The sequence below is a fragment of the Triturus cristatus genome, chromosome 7, assembly GCF_964204655.1.
Source record: "Triturus cristatus chromosome 7, aTriCri1.1, whole genome shotgun sequence".
NCBI classification, from domain to species: Eukaryota; Metazoa; Chordata; class Amphibia; order Caudata; family Salamandridae; genus Triturus; species Triturus cristatus.
In genome coordinates, this window is record NC_140590.1 from 310,186,653 (window position 1) to 310,208,020 (window position 21,368).

At 44.8% G+C, this 21,368-nt stretch overlaps 1 protein-coding gene and 1 long non-coding RNA gene across 3 annotated transcripts in view; one reads left to right on the top strand and one right to left on the bottom strand.

Moving 5' to 3' along the window:
• The window catches only part of LOC146809534 (transmembrane channel-like protein 7), a 344,379-nt gene that overhangs the window by 175,945 nt on the left and 147,066 nt on the right, over window positions 1–21,368 (top strand). Inside the window, exons 7-8 of the mRNA XM_085616363.1 lie at window positions 12,057–12,204; window positions 12,561–12,734. Of these exons, the coding sequence (XP_085472489.1) occupies window positions 12,057–12,204; window positions 12,561–12,734 (322 nt within the window). The remainder of the gene's footprint in view (window positions 1–12,056; window positions 12,205–12,560; window positions 12,735–21,368) is intronic.
• The window catches only part of LOC146809535 (uncharacterized), a 314,763-nt gene that overhangs the window by 54,297 nt on the left and 239,098 nt on the right, over window positions 1–21,368 (bottom strand). The gene's annotated exons all lie outside the window — the stretch shown is intronic.

A 21,368-nucleotide genomic window follows, 5' to 3' on the forward strand; every position in this document is an offset into this window, starting at 1 on the left:
GTGGTGGTGGATGTGGCAGTGGACGTGGTGGTGGTGGACCTGGTGGTGGTGGACGTGGTGGTGGTGGACATGGTGATGGTGGATGTGGTGGTGGACAAGGTGGTGGTGGACATGGTGGCGGTGGACGTGGTGGTGGACGTGGTGGTAGACGTGGTGGTGGTGGACATGGTGGTGGACGTGGTGGTGGTGGACGTGGTGGTGGTGGATGTGGTGGATGTGGACGTGCTGGTGGTGGATATGGTGGGGTGGACATGGTGGTGGTGGACGTGATGGTGGTGGACATGGTGGTGGTGAATGTGGTGGTGGTGGACTTGGTGGTGGACTTGGTGGTGTAGATGTGGTAGTGGTGGACATGGTGGTGGTGGTGGATGTGGTGGACATGGTGGTGGTGGACGTGGTAGTGGTGGACATGGTGGTGGTGGACGTGGTAGTGGTGGACCTGGTGGTGGACCTGGTGGTGGTGGACGTGGTGGTGGTGGACATGGTGGTGGATATGGTGGTGGACGTGGTGGACATGGTGGTGGTGAACGTGGTTGTGGTGGACGTGGTGGTGGTGGACATGGTGGTGGATGTGTTGGTGGTGGACGTGGTGGACATGGTGTTGGTGTACATGGTGGATGTGGTGATGATGGACATGGTGATGGACGTGGTGATGGTGGACATGGTGGATATGGTGTTGGTGGTGGATGTGGTGGTTGACATGGTGGTGGACGTGGTGGTGGTGGAAATGGTGGTGGTGGACGTGGTGGTGGTGGACGTGGTGGTGGTGGACGTGGTGGACATGGTGGATGTGGTGGACGTGGTGGTGGATGTGGTGGTTGGGGATGTTGTGGTGGTGGATGTGGTGGTGGTGGTGGACGTGGTGGTGGTGATGGACGTGGTGGTGGTGGGCATAGTGGTGGATGTGGTGGACGTGGTGGTGGACGTGGTGGTGGACGTGGTGGTGGTGGACGTGGTGTCAGTGGACGTGGTGGTGGTGGTGGACGTGATGGTGGTGGACATGGTGAAGGACATGGTGGTGGTGGATGTGGTGGTGGTTGTGGTGGACATGGTGGTGGACGTGGTGGTGGTGGACATGGTGGTGGACGTGGTGGTAGTGGTGGATGTAGTGGTGTTGGACATGGTCCTGGTGTTGGACATGGTGGTGGTGGACATGGTGGTGGACATGGTGGTAGTGGACCTGGTGGTGGACGTGGTGGTGGACGTGGTGGTGGTGGACGTGGTTGTGGTGGACGTGGTGGTGGTGGACATGGTGGATGAGGTGGTGGACGTGGTGGACATGGTGGTGCATGTGGTGGTGGTGTAGGGCGTGGTGGTGGTGGACGTGGTGGTGGTAGACATGGTGGTGGTGGACATGCTGGTGGTGGACGTGGTGATGGTGGACCTGGTGGTGGACATTGTGGTGGTGGTGGTGGAGGTGGTGGTGGTGGTTGACGTGGTGGTGGTGGTGGACATGGTGGTGGTGGTTGACGTGGTGGTGGATGTGGTGGTGGTGGACGTGGTTGTGGTGAACGTGGTGGTGGACGTGGTGGTGGACCTGATGGTGGTGGTGGATGTGGTGGCGGACGTCGTGGTGGTGGTGGATGTGGTGGTGGATGTGGTGGTGGTGTGGTGGACATGGCAGTGGTGGTGGTGGACGTGGTGTTCAAATAGCTGGCACATTTGCCGTTAGGATCCATACAGCATGGTGATACAGGACATTTGCTTCAACAAAACTTCCACCGTATGAGTGAAATATCCAATGCTATCTAAAAAGACGCATACAAATGAAACGCATTTCAAATATTTTGACTGTTTGAAAAATTAAGGGCATTCACTTTAATTTCCCCAAAGGGAATTGATTAAAAAGTGCTGTCAGTAATAAAGTTAAATCGGGAAATCGGGGAGATGAGTCATCCACAAGATGACAAAACAAGGAATGCGCATGAGAGAGAGGGGGAGCAGGAGGTGAGCCCGGAAGTGGTGCGTGCGTGCGCGTGCAGTCTGCTCATTTTCAAGCACTGCACTCGTGCTTGTGGCGCGCCCCTGCTCGCTCCCGCAAGGTGGATGCCGCCACAAGCACGAGTGTGTGCTTAAAAATGAGCAGAGCGATGGCTAAAGGCCCTCCTATGCAGCGCACGCGCCTTGCGTAAGAGAGACCTAAAAAAGGAACACCATGATGTGTAACATCCATATGGATGATTGCAGTTTGGTGTTCTCCCAGCTGGAGATTAATCTTGCCGTTAAGGTATACTATGAAAAGCTCTAATCAGCAAGGGCGGATATAGCATAAACTACTAGAATATGTCGCTGATGCCCTACCCCTGTGGCTCTTTCTAACAAGTAATCTCCCTGGGTTTGAAAATATCAATACAAGAGGTACATGCGTCCATATGGAGCCTGACCATGGGGAGAGTGCTGGGACCTAATGCCCTTCCTATTGATTTGGACGCATCCTTCTCGAATGTAATTGCAGCTAGGTACACTGCTGCATTTAATTAGTCCGGGAGTTTAGGATGCCTGCCCTCCACTATCAGTAAGGAGCTCATGAATTAATCAATGAATAGGTATTTATAAAGCGCAGTCACTCAACCGAATGAGCATCCTGGTGCTGATACTAAATACCCGTGAAGCCTTTACCCTAGTCTAAAAGGTTTGGTTTAAAATGGTTTAAAATGAGAGAGTGACAGAGCTCATCAGAGGCTTGAAACAGCCATGTCTTCAGGGTCTTTTTTAAAGCATCTTCTGTGTTTATAAATCTGAGATGCATTGCAAATTGAGTCCATGCCTATGTGCCTTTTACCATGAGGGATTTTCCACCTTGAGTTTTTAATCTAAAAGAGGGGGTCTTCAGCAAATTTACGTTTGAGGATCTCAGTGTTCTCACGGTCTTTTCATTGTCTGAATCTGGACGTTCGGTCCTGCGGCCTAAAAGGCCCTGAAGTCAACCAGCAGTGTCGTACACAAGGTTCTTTGCTGGATGGGGAACTAGTGAATCATTTTTAAAGCAGCTGATGCCGAGCTCAATTTAGGGAGCTGTAGCACCATTCCTGCTCTGCGCGTTGGACCATTTGAAGTTTATGTATTAGCAGTTTTGCACATTCAAGTGGTGGTGGACCTGATGGTGGTGGTGGATGTGGTGGCGGACGTCGTGGTGGTGGTGGATGTGGTGGTGGTGGTGTGGTGGACATGGCAGTGGTGGTGGTGGACGTGGTGTTCAAATAGCTGGCACATTTGCCGTTAGGATCCATACAGCATGGTGATACAGGACATTTGCTTCAACAAAACTTCCACCGTATGAGTGAAATATCCAATGCTATCTAAAAAGACGCATACAAATGAAACGCATTTCAAATATTTTGACTGTTTGAAAAATTAAGGGCATTCACTTTAATTTCCCCAAAGGGAATTGATTAAAAAGTGCTGTCAGTAATAAAGTTAAATCGGGAAATCGGGGAGATGAGTCATCCACAAGATGACAAAACAAGGAATGCGCATGAGAGAGAGGGGGAGCAGGAGGTGAGCCCGGAAGTGGTGCGTGCGTGCGTGTGCAGTCTGCTCATTTTCAAGCACTGCACTCGTGCTTGTGGCGCGCCCCTGCTCGCTCCCGCAAGGTGGATGCCGCCACAAGCATGAGTGTGTGCTTAAAAATGAGCAGAGCGATGGCTAAAGGCCCTCCTATGCAGCGCACGCGCCTTGCGTAACAGAGACCTAAAAAAGGAACACCATGATGTGTAACATCCATATGGATGATTGCAGTTTGGTGTTCTCCCAGCTGGAGATTAATCTTGCCGTTAAGGTATACTATGAAAAGCTCTAATCAGCAAGGGCGGATATAGCATAAACTAGTAGAATATGTCGCTGATGCCCTACCCCTGTGGCTCTTTCTAACAAGTAATCTCCCTGGGTTTGAAAATATCAATACAAGAGGTACATGCGTCCATATGGAGCCTGACCATGGGGAGAGTGCTGGGACCTAATGCCCTTCCTATTGATTTGGACGCATCCTTCTCGAATGTAATTGCAGCTAGATACACTGCTGCATTTAATTAGTCCGGGAGTTTAGGATGCCTGCTCTCCACTATCAGTAAGGAGCTCATGAATTAATCAATGAATAGGTATTTATAAAGCGCAGTCACTCAACCGAATGAGCATCCTGGTGCTGATACTAAATACCCGTGAAGCCTTTACCCTAGTCTAAAAGGTTTGGTTTAAAATGGTTTAAAATGAGAGAGTGACAGAGCTCATCAGAGGCTTGAAACAGCCATGTCTTCAGGGTCTTTTTTAAAGCATCTTCTGTGTTTATAAATCTGAGATGCATTGCAAATTGAGTCCATGCCTATGTGCCTTTTACCATGAGGGATTTTCCACCTTGAGTTTTTAATCTAAAAGAGGGGGTCTTCAGCAAATTTACGTTTGAGGATCTCAGTGTTCTCACGGTCTTTTCATTGTCTGAATCTGGACGTTCGGTCCTGCGGCCTAAAAGGCCCTGAAGTCAACCAGCAGTGTCGTACACAAGGTTCTTTGCTGGATGGGGAACTAGTGAATCATTTTTAAAGCAGCTGATGCCGAGCTCAATTTAGGGAGCTGTAGCACCATTCCTGCTCTGCGCGTTGGACCATTTGAAGTTTATGTATTAGCAGTTTTGCACATTCAACATACACAGTTACAATAATCCAATTTTGACATAATAAGTGCAAAAGCTTCAGTCTTCCTTGCATTCAGGGGAAGAAAATGAAGACATTTCTTAAGGGATTTGGTCAGGTTTTTAACCATCTCTGGTTGAGTGGGGACTGAGTTTGGCACCAGCAATTAGGAAAAAAGAGATACAATTTTCCAAATAGGCAAATTTCTGTTTTCTCAGAGTTGTATTTCAATTGATTGTTTTGCATCCATAAAATCAGATTTGAAAGACATTTTTGGAAGTTCAACTTGGACCAGTTGATCCCTTATCTAGAGAAAGGATGAACTGGGTGTCATCCGCATATAATGTAGTTACGATTCTGTAGGAGTCAATTAGTGAGATAAGATGGGCAGAAGTAGAGTTGCTTTCTAAAAAGAATAGGGACACAGATGAGGTGTCTTCTTGAAGGCCAATGTCCATGCTTAAATTGGATCAGAGTAGATTTATTCCAGACCTAGCACAATGCCAAATATTAGACAGCTCATACAGTTGCTTGAATTGCATCCGACAGGATTACCTGGAAGCCTCTGTCCTCTCTTTTGACATGAAAAAACTTTGATTGCTTTCACTGGGGACTTTTTATTATGGCTATGGGCTTGGGCCGTTGTGTCGTAGACTGGGTTTGATTGTTATATATGGATCCCACTGCTAGTATCTAGATGGGTACTATTATTTCAGAGCATTGTATTGTTGGTAGGGGCACTAGGCAGGGATGCCCTTTTTCCCTAGTGCTGCTTGCCCTAACGATCCACCAGATAGTCAGCTACCGAATCCTCCATGCTAACAGCAAACCATTGGGCATATCAGTGTACGCAGATGACATGCTGCTGTACCTCCAACGATCAGAAGAGGTCTATGAGGAGCCGTTTATGTTTGATTTTGGCAGATTATCAGGCTTGCATGCCATCTGGGAGTATCTTGTGGATATGTACTGCATGTCCCTGGGTGTGATGAGTACGATTTGGGATTAGGAATCACTCTCAGATGGGAACCGACCACCTTGTGATATCTGGGAGTTCATATTTATCACTCCGAAAGACACTTACTGGAGGGGAACTTTATCTTCGTTGAGACACCCGATTAGGTGCTGAAATATACTTCACATATCTGTCATGGGGAAAGTGGCACTGTCAAAAATGGTGATGCTCCATAGACTGTAATACTTTTTTGTGTCCTTCCAATTCAAGTTCCTAGGGAGGTCTTTCATGGCCCACATGTTAGTGAATTTGATTTGGGATAATCTGCAATGTAGACCGGTTCTGTGCAAACTGCGACTGCCAACTGAAGAGGGTTGCGTAACTGCGCCTGAATCAGTGGCATAACAAAATGTGAGGTGGCTCTTTTTAAAAGTACATGGAGGGGCCCACCCTCTGTAGTCAGTCAAGAGCTCTCAGGCCAAGGTACTGTGCTGAGGGGACCCCCTGGAGCTCGGGGGCTGTGGGTGTCTATGTTACGTCACTGTCCTGATTTTGAACTTTACTATGCATCTGCACAGCTACAATGTACAGCTATATGGAGAGCCATGTGCTAGGGTAGATGTGGGGAGTGAGTATAGATGTGCCTCAGAGCACACTATTGACTTAGCTAGCTACTGTTCAGTCCCTTCCAAGTTAACATATTTCATTGCAACACAGATATCACTGATTTGCACTGGCTGGTTGGGATGAAAGGGGGCTTTTAACATTGGGGAGTTAATATGGTAAGGGGAATCCCATGGCTTGTCAGGACTTGCAATTCACATATGGTATATCGCTGAGGCACTTTCTATGGCAATGGTGTATTGCGGGTGGCAGAGCTACTGGAGCATAAATGTCTTTGGTACGTATTATTGCTAGATTGCATGAATCATGCAATGATAATATTCGATTGCGCAACTTGTGGCAGCCCCAAAGTGTGAGCTCAGAGCGTTACCGGAAAAATGGCTGCGACTATAAGTGCCCTGATTGCTGATCACAAATAGAAAAAAGTACTGCAATCATGCCTAGAGTTTCTAGAAACTCTAGATTCAAAATAATATAATATTTGTACCTCCTCTGAGTCTCCATCACACCTAAAAGAATAAACCATATGCTTCCGGAGGTGGTGACAGGGTGCCCCAGATGTGGTGTAGTGGGGGACGATTTCTTTCACATGGTCTGGACTTGTACCTCAATTACTGGTTATTGGTCCATGGGCCTACAATACATCCTTATGCCATGGACCATGAGCTGTCCTCTACCCCACTCGTGTGTCTATTCGGTTTGTTCCCTACAGCAGTGGTCCTTAAACATTGGCCCAGGGACCCATTGGGGTCCGCGAACGCTACTTAGGGGGTCCACAACTGCTTCGAAAATGAAATAATACAGATTACTAAAGTGCATATAAATAAAGAAGCAAAATGTAAAAATTAAATTTTTTAAATGTTCCGTAAATGTAAAGGAATTTGACATTGGAGGTTAAAAATTAAGTTAATATCTTCAAATTGATTTGTGGGAGTAGTGCAAGTGCATCAAATAAAATATAGTATGGAAAATGTGTGGCCTCAAGTGAATTTAGAAAAGCTCCAGCCCTCGCATTAAAATACAATTTTCTATTCTTTTTATATTTATTTGCGAATATTTTCTCATTTCATATTTGTTTGGTGAATTCTTGTTTCTGTATTTTTAGTGTATTGTTTTGCAGTTAAAATCATCGCAAATGCTTAGGCCGGGGTCCCCGGCTTCCAGGAATGACTCACTAGGAGACCCATATTCCACTAATGATACAGCAGCCGCGGTGTGTCCATTAGGGTGTTGGGGCGTGGCCCGCGTAGCCCCTCCCTCGGCGTCTTTGAAGTTAAGTAAACTGAATCAGTTTACTTAACTTCAAAGACGCCGAGGGAGAACTGACAATCATGTCAGTCAGCATGACGTCGGACCGCACACCCCCTTCATAGTCTGAAGGGGGTGGGCGGTCGGGCGTCATGTTGACTGACATGATTGTCAGAGGGACCAGGGGCAACAGGCAGCAGCACAAGTGCGCATGAGTGGGGACGAAGGGCGAATTTTTGCACCGTGCCCAGTCATGCGCACCTGTGTCTGCTCTGGCTGGCGCATGCCCATTAGGAGAGCGAGGGTTGAGCAAAGGCTCAAACCTCGGTCTCCTAATGGGCAGGCGGGCGAGCAGCAACCGTGCTCTAAGCCAATCCTGGCGCTGCTGGCAGCACCAGGATTGGCTGAGACTGAGAGGGGCTGTAGGCGCCAACGGACCAGAGACGGCGCGGACCTGCTCAGGACCTCAAGTAGGATTTTTACATGTATCCCCCCTGCCCCCTGACCCCCGCACGACACCCCCCCACCCCCGTGCCACCTCCCCACCCCCGCGATACCCCCCCCCACCCCCGCGAGCCGCGACTGCCTTTCTCATGACACAGCAATTCTCTGGATACCATTTATTATTATACTGTTGCTTTTTAAGGCTTGATGACATTTATTTCCTGGGAAAATTTAGTTTAAATGGTCCCTGTAGGAATACTGATGTCTTTTGAACATAGCAAGATGACTGCCGGGTTAGAATCCCTGTATACGCTTGTTAACTCTTTTTACAGTCGAAGTTGCTATTACGTTTATTACTGCCATGTTGGTTAAATACCATCTATGTCTATACACATCGTTTTAAATCAGCATGCGATTTTCACACGGGTATACTTTGCTTTGTCACACAATATAACTCTTAGGATGTTATTTTTGCACTAACACATTGAGACATGTGTTTGTATTGTGAGTAAATAAGAAGAATACTTTATCGTGCAGATATGGAGTTCTGATGGCCCTTATTGGTTTTATTGAGGATATTGGGACAGAGTAAGATGGTATGACTTGGACTTAGCAAAACTATCTAATTTGATCACTTAGGATCATTTGGGAATTAACGAGCAAATACCGACATTAGTATTTAAGCCCGATATAGCATGGCACCGGGTTACAGCGTCTTCTAGTCTAAGGTAGGTCAGTATAAAATGTTGGCAATTGGTTTGTCTGCAGGGAGCGCCAATGACATTCGTGAGCTACTTATCTTTAACTTGCATTTTCAAGAGCAGCCTATGTGCTGTTAAATGAAGTGTAACATGTGCATCTGCCGATTATTTTCAACCCTATTGTTTTAAAATAATGCAGTCAGGCTAAATGGATGGCACGGGTGGAAGCAGGAATGAAGCACGATATGGGACAGTTTTAAATGTGTTTAATTATTTCAAGTCTGCATATCCTAATTACTTTTATAAATATTCTTGCTTCCTGAAATGTGGTTTAACTTGCACCATTTGGTCCTTTTTTTTGTTGTTCTTCAAAATTTCCTTGGCGTGAGGGTCCTGCAGTTCCCCTTTAGTCAATCAGGCTCGCTTACGACACAACACACATTTAGACCCTTTTTTTACGCCTCACCACTTTGAAATGTCACCAGCCACCACTGTGATACAGTGGGAGTCCCAGGGTTCCAGTGATGAGTAAGTGGGAGGTCCACAAGAGTCAAAAAGTCGAGAACCACTGCCCTCCAGCTAAAAACTACTAAAGTAACGGACAGATTCATAGATCTGGCACTGGCGTTGGCCAGACTCTAGATATCTATGACTTGGATTCACCCGGAGTGCTTCGAGGTATTGCGTTGAGCAAATGAACTTACTAAAAGGCCCAGCTATGAAACAATGGCCTTATTAAAAAAATAATTCAATCTCCCCTGAAATCCTACAGGCCTGTGAGACGAATAGGGTGTTTTGCCCCACCATGGATGCTTATGGTGAAATCCTTCTAGAGTGAAATACGACCTAGTGGCCGCCTCGGAGGCCCTAAAGCTGTGCCTGTTGTAGTGTTCTGTTTAGCCCTATAGTGATATCTCCGGCCCCCAAACGGCTGTCAATCGCACAAACAGGTGTGATGTGCACCCCGCTAGGCTCCGCCTCTCCCAGTCCCCTTCTCTTAATGGAACCATCCATTTATGTTCTGTGTAAGCTTGATCGCCTCTTCACTCCTGGCATTACCAGTATCTTTATTTTTTTCTTTTTTGCACTCTTTGTTTGTTATAATTATTTCTGATCACATTAATGGTGTTGTTGTATACTAAACCACAATCTGCACACTACCGCCTATTAGAGGTACTTACTATATGGGGTTAGCATGTGCTTGCATAATGTTGAGGGCTGCTGACTCTATATGTTGCCTGCTTTTCAGTTTGTTTCACCATAAAACAATAAAAGTTTAATAAAGAAGGGGGTAGGCATTTTCGAATGTCAAAGGCACAGTGCTAGTTACAGTGAACTTATAGTACTTGGGATCTGCATTCATACTTTTGAATGCCGTGGACATCTCATGACTTAGGGCCTGAATACGACTTTGGTGGTGCTGGGTCTGCCCCGCCACCACACCGCCAAAGCCGAGGTTAGGCCACCCGCCAGATTAGGAGTTTCCTCCTGTTTGACAGGATTTGTTTTTGATGTTCCCACGGTGGTGCCCTGCAAATAAGCACCACACTGGGACACCAAAAACAGTTCCTGCACGGCATAGAATGATAAGTCGATGCCGTGCAGGCACTGGGGTGCATGCATACAGGGAACACATGTTGTGCCCTAGTGCATGCACCCCAGATGCAGAGGCACCCTCTCCACCAGGGTTTTCATGGAGGAGGAACTGCAATGAAAACTATGACGGAGAGGAAACTTATAATATGCTGTCCAGCCAAGCAATTGATGCCTCCTGACCACTCCAACCCAGGCAGGGAACAGCAGTTTACTGGCGGCTGTGGCGTGGCAATGGCGGTCCGACCTCCCTAATCATAATAGGGCGGTAGAGAGACTGCTGCCGCTGTGCCCTCACAAGTCTGGTGGTCCATGGACCGTCAGACTCGTAATTAAGCCCTAAGACTGAAGAGGCTGAAGAACGATGTGGCTGATTCATAAGATTAAACTTACACTCGTGTGTAAGTTTATGATTGTTTGCTCTTCACAAATGTATTTTACTGGTAGTATCTTTACGACTGCGCAGTCTTCACACATAAAAAAGATAGAACAGTCCTACCTTTTTATGTGCGGAGACTCTGCTGTTGTAAAGATACTACTAGTAAACTGACTTTGTAAATAGCAAACAAGTGTAAACTTACACAAAATTATTAATTTACCTTTGTGAATCAGGCCCTAAGAGCACGGAAATGATCACTGTGGGAAACTTTCGCTTTCTCCGCGGGGTGTTCTGCTCTTGGCCAAGTATTAACTGTTGCTCTGAAGGAGAATCACTGATGACTGAAAGGAACACAGCTGAGGGTGGGAAAGGCGGTAGATCCACACACCCATCGACCCCATTACTGGAATGATCACCTAGGTCTGGTTGGATTTTAGAGATGATCTTGCTATATGTACTTTACACCTGTTATCCATTGGGGTCCCTTCTTGGTGAGACACCACATTTCCAGTGGCCATTCTGTTGAGTCAGCCTTCAGATAGGCAACGCAGGTCTGCCCAGAACCTGATTCCAAGGGAGTTTGTTATACATTTTAGCTGTTTCAAAGGTTCAATTCGTACCAAAGAAATTATCCTCATAAATAGTTGGTCATCATGCTGTTATTATTCTGTTCACAATCTGAATGAATATTCTACTCAATGCATGATTGAGCGTCGGTATAGTAAATGTTTGCAGAACAACAAAGTGTTGCAGCCATTGACATTTCTGTCCAGGATTCATATCCAACTGAGGTTGTGAGTCCACATATGAATTCAGACTAAAGACATTATGAGAGCCCAGGGAAAACCTCAGGGTTGCACTGATATCGAGGCGTGTCTGTGGTTTGAGGGTTCAGTGCCAAAATACAACAAAGTGGCAGACACAAATATGGTGTTCAGAGATAAGACTCAGCTGACACTATTGGCTCATTCAGACTTTTCAAGAGTGAAGCTATGTTTAAGGGTGTGTGAGACACACCCATGCATAGGACTGGATAAGTTGCCATCGTGTAACGAGGTCAATTACCTATGCATCTTGTTTTGTATATATGTAATTTAAAGATGTTCAATCAAATATCAAGGAATTGTCATACTTTGTTGAAGTTGGTGAGAGGTGTTGGCCTAACGGATATGGCGCTCGACCGGGGAACTGGGTTCGAATCTCGGTAATGACGCTGAACATCCTGTGATTCTGGGCAAATCCCTTAATCTCCCCGTGCCAAACAAAAATAAAATGAATGTGTGTCCACATGTAATGTAACTGGTGCCATGTAAAGTGCTCTGATACCTGATTGGATTCAGGTCATGTTCGCGCTATATAAAACTCTGCAAAAAATAAAGTATCTTTTCATTTGAGGAATTTCCTTTGCTGGCGTTGTTTTTATTATCTCTTTGTTTTTCACACTTTTCGAAATGTAATTTCTCATTTTGATCCCGGTCTATATGCAGGTCAGTGAGTGGCCTCAAGCACAGCCTGGTGAATGAAGATAGCTCCTTCAGCAGCTATAGCAACAAGGTCTTTGCTAGCTGGGACTTCTGCATGTTGAATGAAAGGATCATCTACCAAAAGCAGAGAAGCATTGTCTATGAACTGAGGGTGAGTAGCAAAGTAGCTTGGACACAGACTGGGTGCCCTTTGGGGAAATCTTTAGACTTCCTGATCTGCAGTGTCTATTAAAGTCTAGGAGGGCTCGCACAGAGCCCATCACAAGTCAGGCTGGAACCTGAAATATGATACACTCTCTCATAGGACTTCCAGCTTTCCAAAAGGAAGCGTGATGTGACACCATAAGACCAAACCCTACTATTCTTTCCAGCCTTACAGGAAGTCTCAATTGAGAGAGGTCCACCCAGTATTCACAGCCCTCTTCAGCTAACACACCTATGCTATATAAATGTAAAGTTGTGCTCAAGCTCACGTGGCACAGCTGACTTCTCAATGCTCTTCTGCAGATGGATCTTGAGGAGGAGGCACTGAGGCGGCAGCGGGCGGAACGGAGTACAGGCCAGCGGGTCTGCATCTATTCTCTGCGCATTTTCTTAAATGTAATAGTCATCGCTCTGCTTGTATCAGCCTTCTTCTGCATCTACCTGGCCACAGAATACTCTCAGTTGCTGATAAACAAGGTGAGAACAAATGGATGGGTGGTGGTGGCACTGCCAGAGTCCAGGGCATTGCATTTCCAATCATGATATGGCCAGCGGATAAAATGCATCAAAGCTAAAATTTAATGTTCAGGGATCCAAAATGTCTCTACTTTTAAAAGTTTATTTTTTAATTTCTTTAACGGTCACTATTAACAGTAGTGATAGAGGATAGAGGAAATTGATTCAAGTATTTCTTCCCACTACAGATATGATCGTCTTTATGGGCAAAGGACTAATAATCAGTGATTCATTTTCATTTTAATTTGAGTCTGAGTAAAAAGTGCCCAGAAGTCGTCTTGCGTGGGTGTAGATGTCTTCGGGCCCCTCTGCTTTCCTCCGTCTCTGTGAAGAGTAAGATCCATTTTAACACATGGTTATGGGTGGGTGGTAGGTCCCTCATCTAGCAGCAGGCAGTCCTTCTTTGGTCGAGAACAGCAGCAACATGTGTCACCAACCATGCCATCAACTATCCCTAGCTTTCACAAATTCACCATGCCTGGGTGTGCTCATCGATAGTTTTATTTATCATATATGTTAGGTCTTCTAAGGCATTGGGAATATTTGGGCAATTTTATTAAATATACATACAACCGACCTCTGTCTGATAACTCTTGTCAGACCTGCATAAATTTCGTGATTAGTCAATAAATTTATAATGGAGTCATTTGAGTTTATAATTTAGAGCTGTCTGCTGAGTCCCTCATTTTATGACCCACATTAATCCTGACTCGCCAATGGGACTTAGTGCTTGCATCGGGAGAACAACTAGTGCATAAGAACCCCAGAGATTCAGGGTTTTTTCCAAACTTCAAATTTCGCAATGTGAGCCAGGTGAAGTTTATGCAGGGAAAAATTGCGAACTTTCGAGTTTTGCATTTAGGAAGGGAAAATATATACATAGCTTTACCATGTAGTAAAAAAAGATCTGCTTCTAATCCCTCATTTCATTATTTCAAAAACTCAGCGTGAGGTTGTAATTTTACACCAGGGAGATACCAAACCCTGTGCTATTGGTAACCCCTTAGGGTGGATTTACCTGCTGCAGTATTTGCAATGACCTCCTTAGTGGGACAGCAGGCTTTGTGACATTTAGGCCCTAATTACGATGTCGGTCAGAGTTGCCTCTGACGACACCTGCGGATGGGAAACCGACTGACCTCAGGTCGGCGGTTCCAACAGAACAATTAGGATACGACGCACATGGTCAAACCGCCCGCAGCACAAGTTCCCATTGAAAAATTGAAGTTTTGAAACATCCCTGCACCATGTGGCAGGCACCATGGTGCAGGGATGTGAAGGCGCACCATTAGTGCCCCACGGGCCACATGCGGAGGACCGGGGAGAAGGGGGCCCTGATAGGGGCCCCCAAAGATTCTTTGCAGCAGCAGTTCCATGTTGGAAAGGCCAACAGGAAACTGCTGTCGGAATATGCTGAGTATTCATGGAGTAAATACTCTTATACAGAGATCCCTGACATCCAGTGAGTGGCCATGCTTGCATATGCTTATTGCAGTTTTATTGGTCTTTTAATGTTTGTATTCGTATGCATCACGAATATTGGGGCATTTCCATTGAACATTCGTAACTGGGAGATAATCCTAAATATCTATCAGAGCCTTGTAGATGTAGTAAGATGGTCAAGAATTTTTGTTTATAATCGGTGGTACCTCCTTAGTATGGCAGTAGGCTCCGGGCCATTAGCATTTTGAAAACCAATATCCAAATTTGTTCTTCCAGTTTCATTAGTTTTGCTCTTCCAGACATTGGCATACTTTACATCAAAAACCTATTTACTGAAACAATTTATGATAACGAGGCTATTCCGACAACATATCAGAATAAATTGGATAGCTATGGATATCGACTCCACCAAATCCAAATAGATGTTTTTCTCAGTTCTACTTTGCCATTTGTTTGTTATGATTCGGATTGTGTCAATAACCATAAGTGACTAGATGAGCTGTATTTGGTTTCTATTTCTCAGCCATCACATACCTTAATTCAAATGTTTATCAACATATTTTTCTTTGAAAACGCTCTTCTGGTTTCTTCAGAACTGTGGTGCTGTCTTACAAATGTGTACAAAGGTTTCCATTTAAATAGCAAAAGTGGCTAATGTTATGTATGGTAAGTTCCATTCTTATACATGGGAGGAGGGGTAGTTATATAAAGGCCTCAAATGAAATCATTTTATATTTTAACTCCCATAGGAAACTTTGTTGTCTGCTGGAAGGTTTGGCGGAGACTAACCCCTGCAGTTAAAGGACATGTTAAAGGCCCCTGCAGTTAAAGGCCAGGGTTAGTCACCCACAGGCTGTTGGTCATGCACTGCTGAAGTTGACTGGCCACAGAAAGGATTACTTCTACATACGTTGGGCGTAGTATGTCATCAGAAACCCCAGAAATTCATGAAAACATATTTAAAAGTGAAGCTATGTTATGCTTTCGACATAACACATTCGTATATGCATACAACAACATATGAAATTCAATTTAAAGTGCAGTTATGATTACGAAATAAATCCCCACTTGAAATTCCAGTTATTGTTTAACTCTACCAACAGCAGCTTTAAACACACACACCAAATGCAAAGCTCATGGACTTCACACCACATATTTAAATTATGTAATGTCTGTCATTGGTGAAGTCATCTGTTAAATCAGGGTCATGAGCATTGCATGTAGTGTCCAAGTTACAGTTATAGGGGATTTTAGTTTTATTTCATAACCTTTTTCTGTATGCACACACCCTCACAATCATACGCACACACACTCACACACACATGTATTTTCACTGAAAAGTCCTAAGGTTAAAGGGACATTATATTTTGGTGTTGAAATGAGATCAGAACCAACATTTAAAAAATGAAAAAAGCCTGAAATTGCCAGTTATAATTTAGTGAACTAAATTTAACTTCCGCCCCTGTCATGCACTACTTATGGCTTCACATATTACGTAACTCAGGACCTCTCAAGTGATATCATTTATGACTTCACTGAGGGAATCATCTAGTCATTTGTGACAGCCTTTTATAGAGTTTGTGAATTTGAAGTAATTCAACATGCTACACCTGTGCCCAATTTTTTTGGCCAGTAAAGTGATATTTGAGCACATGCTGGTTGCATAGAATACCTGCCAAGTCACCCACATTTGGTGAATATTGACTACTTTTTTACTGGTATTCACCCACTTAACAAACAAAATGCCTTTATAGACTTTAATGGGATCACCACTTTTTAAAGCTAGAGCACCCTCCTAAAGGAGTTTGTACACTATTCATCTTAATGGCATCACCCTCTTAAAGACACATGACCTGCAATTTTAAGTCAAGACTTGACAGGTATGCATGTGCCGCTGATAAGACTTCTTCTGCCTGGCACTTTGGATACAATTCTGAAGTTTGCTGAAATTCACTACACACATCCCTAAAATGAGCCCACTATTGTACAACATTATAGCCACGAATACAACCTGTGTGTTTTAAAACACCTCTTATTGCGTCACCCCTACATTCTGATTTATTCAACAATCTGCAATGCCTCAAAATCTTGAGCTAACTTTTAGAAATAAACATTTTCACTACATAAATGGCCTCATTTCATGGAATTTATACTTAGCACTATATTACAACTATTTAACTTGTATCGTTCCCCGATATCCACTGGTCAATAGTCTATTGTCAATGGAAGCTTCTGCCATTTCCGCAGATATTTTGCAACAGGCATTAACTTTAAGCCACAACCTACTTTAATCTTTAATTTTATTTTTTTAATGGTTTTTGGTACCATGGTACCACAGGGTGTACATCGGTACCACAGTACTGAAATAACCCAAAGCAGACAAAACTCCCTTGTCTAATGAAAATGGCCTAGTTTTTAAAAGAACTGATACTGCAGGATTCTGCTGGACTTTTACGCAACCAACTGTCAAAGATAACCTAACTTTTACTGAATGATAATCCTTTCATCCCCAACCCAAGTCACCCTTTAAACACTACTATCTCAAAATAGCTGAATAGAATTACACCAAATCATAAAAAACAAGCTTTCTGAGTAAAGTTCTAACTTTTTGCCAAACTTGGTGTAATTATGTTCAGCCATTTCTTTTCAGTGTTAGAGATAAACATTTCCTATCGGTATTAATATGGCAAATTGCTCCCCTTTTTCTTGGCCCCTGCCTGACAGATGAGTGCAAAACTTTCTATGAGGTAGCCAACCTGTATGAATTATTTAAAAAAAAATAAAAAATCATGGAGATTCATCAAATGGTGCCTAAGTTATTAAACAAACAATGCTCATTCTGTGCGAACTCTGACGGAATATGGAAAATATTGCACAGGATTCAAAAACATGTACTAGCTACCACATCCCGTAAGTTGTATTCATTGGCTTCCCTTTCAGCTCTGTCCTCTCCCAGGCATTAGGGCACTGAGCAGAGGAGCTATCCCTGCTCACGGACATCAATTCATTATTTTTCTGCACCCTTTGATACAGATCCAAAGCTTCGATTTTGCTCCTTAGTGATTTCTTAACGTGGAAAACAAAAACAATGGCAATCTAGCAGAAACGTTGTCCCTAAATACTATAGGTTTCACACCATGTTATGCTTGTAGAAGCCAGACGTAGGTCACATACCTACACAATGTCTGTCTTTGGTGTGGTGCCTGGGGGTGATTCAAATGCTCCCCGATGCGCCCGAGGGCCATCAGGGAGTCAGATGCCAAATTGTACCTGTCCGAGCACAACATTGAGGCTGGTCCCTTTCCAGATCACCCTTCTAAGTTAAGTCATGCTCGCCTTCAGGGAGTAGGCCCCATAATCAACATCTACTGGACTCAACCCTGGCCTCATCCTCTTCCTCAGCACTCATTCCAAATCTCAGACTGATGTGCCCCCATTCCCCGGGCTATCTTTGATTGCATTGCAGGCAGCGGTCTTCAAAGTTGGCATACTACAAATACTTGATTCGGCTCCAGCTCCCTCTTGCATACCTTCCAGCCTCACAGAGCCATTGGAACAATCAGTCGCACTTCTGGCAGCGGGTCCTTCCCTGGCTGGACCATGACTACACTCCTCTGCTGAAGGACTTGTCTATTTCTGCACTATTGGTGCCTTCATCGCTCAAACCACATCAATACTGAATTAATTGGTGCCTTTCATTGGCCTTTCAAGAGTCTACCTCATGTTCTGTTATGCCATTGCTAAAGCACAGCTCTTTATGTTAAAGATGGATTTCCAGCTGCTCCACTTCTTACCAATACCTTGTTACGATGGAATGAGTTTTCGCTTCTGATTCTATTCAAATGCTTAATATTGTTCCACATGCCTTATTATGATGTATTGTCACCTGAATCAAACGGTGTTATGCCTTGGCCAAAATATACTCTCCTGACAGCCTCAGGCTAAACAAAGTTTCTCTGGGGTGAAGCTGTGACTAACCGCCCGGCTCAGGGTGTTCATGTCTAGGATTTCTGACAAGCCTTACTGTTTCAATTTTGAGGTTTGCATTGATTGACATTTTGCCTATTCGGTCATGCAGAGCGTTCTAATATATCATATCTAATAAGGTTCTAAGTCCGCTTCTTGCGGAACTCAAAAACAGAAGAGGAGACTCTGATGTGCATTGCGAGGTCGTCCCACGCTTTAGGAGTGATGTATGAGAAAAGTACCTTTCCCCTGCCTGAAGCTCCTGGAGGCTACTTTGCATTAGCCTGCTAGCAGCTGCACCGTCAGTGACTGATCTTCATGAGGTGTGAATGCTGCCACCAGAGCAGAAACAATGGCCTGGGTGTGGGTGGGTATTTTTCTTCCCCTTGCAGTAACCCAGGAGTCACCCCCATGTGGTAACTAGTGCTAACAATACATCTGGTCCCCCCAAACCCCCATTCTTAGAACACTTTCTGAACCTATAGAAGACCAGAAGAAGAACTGCACCTGCTGTCTGACACCTGTGGAGAGACCTGAAGGGCTGGACCTGCTGTGGTGGTGGTGGGGGGCAAGCATATCCACTTCCATTATTGCTTCTTACAAAACTGGAGAGGAGTAATTGAACAGAAGAAGCACAGAGTGTAACTTAACAGCATCATCGTAGGATGAAGATATAATTGTGGTGCCTACAACATCTACGGCACCCCATACAACTAGGCCCGAGAAGGAATCTGTTGCATGGCAGTTTGTCATGCTTCCAAAATGTCACATGCACATTGTGCAAACAAGAACTTCATCATGCCCATCCTGGGTACTACTCCATGGGCACTTCCGGAAAGTGAAAGCACCTCAGATCTTTGCACCCGAATGAAGTTACCCAGGCCGAGTAGAAGAAAGAACATGCAGCAGGTGAAAAAGTACAAAGAGTACATGTTGATGTTCTAAAATGGCAAACAGAAGAACATGAGTGCAATATAGAGTATTTTGCGACATCTTGCAACAAAGGTCATCAGGTGGTCTCTTCAGGTAAGACTAACAGGAGAGTTTTGCTGACGCGATGGGCATACACTTAAAGAACAAAAGTAAATTGAAGCAAAAAGAAAAGCAAAGGTACAAACATTCATAAGTTAAAAAAAGTTTACAAAACATTGCAAAAAAAAAAAAACTTAAATAAAAATAGGCTTGTTGCCTTTGCTTCTACCTCTGTCTCCACTACCCTCAGTTTTGCTTCTGTGTTCACCTGCCCTCTCCTTGTGCCCTCTGTCATTGATTGTGCTGCCCCGCCCCCCTGGCTTCTGAGGTAAGCTTGCTGTTCCTGGCCCTCCCGCCTGTCCTACATGGTCGGTATGCTGCTCCTGCCCCTCACGTCTGCCCTTCATGGTCCATTGCAGGGCCCCAGCATCTCCTGCCTCCCATCCGAGGTCTGCGTGCTGCCTCTGCCCCTCCCCCTCCCTTCGTGGTCCCTTTTGCTGCCCCTGTTTCTTCCACTTGTCTTTAAAGGTCAGCTTGCTGAGCCTGCCCCCAGGGCTGGACTAAGAACCCAAATCAGCCCAGGCAAAAATATTCAATGCAATCCCACTTCCTTTGTCCCCTCGCAGGGCCGGACTGGCCGTGGCGGGCACCAGGCAATCCCCCGGTGCGCCGCATGGGTGGGGGCCGGTTTTGGTCCCCTGGGGGCCGTTTTTTTGTTACAGGGCCGTTTTTGCAGCATAGCTGCAAAATCGGTCCTGTAACAAAATCGTCCGAAAACCGGCCCTGGCAAAGAGCTCGGCGGCAACCGCCCCCCCCCCAACCCTCGGGTGTGTGGGGGGGGGAGGGGGCCGGCCGTGCACGTTGCCAGGGCCGGTTGTGGTTCCAAGTCCGGCCCTGTCCCCTCGTGCAATCTCGCCTTTTCCATTCATTCTGTCTCTACTATCTCTCTCTTCTCCCTCTCTGATCCCTTTCTCTCTACCTTCCCCCTCTCTCCCTCTCTTTCGCTTTTACTTGAAGCTTCCCTGTGCCTGCTGCAATTACCATTAAAGAACTAGGGAAAGCTACAGAGGCTGTGTTATGTAGATGCTAATGGGAGACATCAGTCCTCTTCCTGCATTATACAACCGCACAAAAATGGGAATTAGTGTAGTTATTGTATCACTATAAACTCAATGTGAGACTGTAGTACAAAAACATAAAGAGAATCATGTCTCACTTGGCTAGCAAACTCTTGTTTTGAGTGCGTTCACAAACAACGATTTTACCAATGCCACGTATCTCAAATTTTAATTTTAAGTGTGGTAACAAAACATTACTCAATTTTGGCTGAATAATAGGCAAGCAGAATTTCGGTACAGCTCTATAATACTCAGGATTGTGTAATCCCTGAATAAAGGCAGTCTCTAATTTCTTTATAATTGGATACTTGTGAGGCACAACAAGTCGCTGATTCTAAAGAAAAGACGTCAGAAGTCCATTATATATGGTAACTACAGACAAGTTATGATATCACAATCTCTGCTGCCAGAGCCTAAAGCCGAGGTGACAGGCAGATCAAATCACAGAGCATAATTAAAGCAGCTGTTCAAAGAACAAGGGGAAGGTGGTTTTCTTTCTTCTGCTCTATATAAATAGATTACAATGAAAAGCAGAGAGAATATGTTTCTTTTGATTCACTCCTTAGATAGAGAAAAGCTAGAATCTTTCTGCATGTTATTACACATTCAGAGCTACTGCGGCTTTTCTTTTTTTTAAACTGACTTATATTGAACTGTTTCTAATATCTGTGTGCTGCGTATATCTAATCGTTTTTAGATGTGTTTAATTTTACACCACAGTTTTTATTTGTATTCTTCATGTTTGCAAACCTGCTCTCTCTTTCATATGAAAGAGCTATGCACCAAGGTTTTAAGTGGATTGGGGGAAAGGTGATGGTGTGACCATGTATTATATGGGATAAAGTACCTCCTGGCGTACATGATAAGAATCTTGCAAGTCAGCTCAGAGTTCCATAACCTTACAAAGGAACTTGACCTTTTGCCTCATTCCTCTATATGGTTATGGAACTCCTTGGTAACTTGCATTATCCTTATAATATACCGCAGGGAGTACTTTATATCAAATATAAAATACCCTTTATCAACTAATCTATTGTGATAAACTAGGAATGAGGTGCTAGGAGTCATTGGAAGGGCTATCCAGGTGAATGGATAT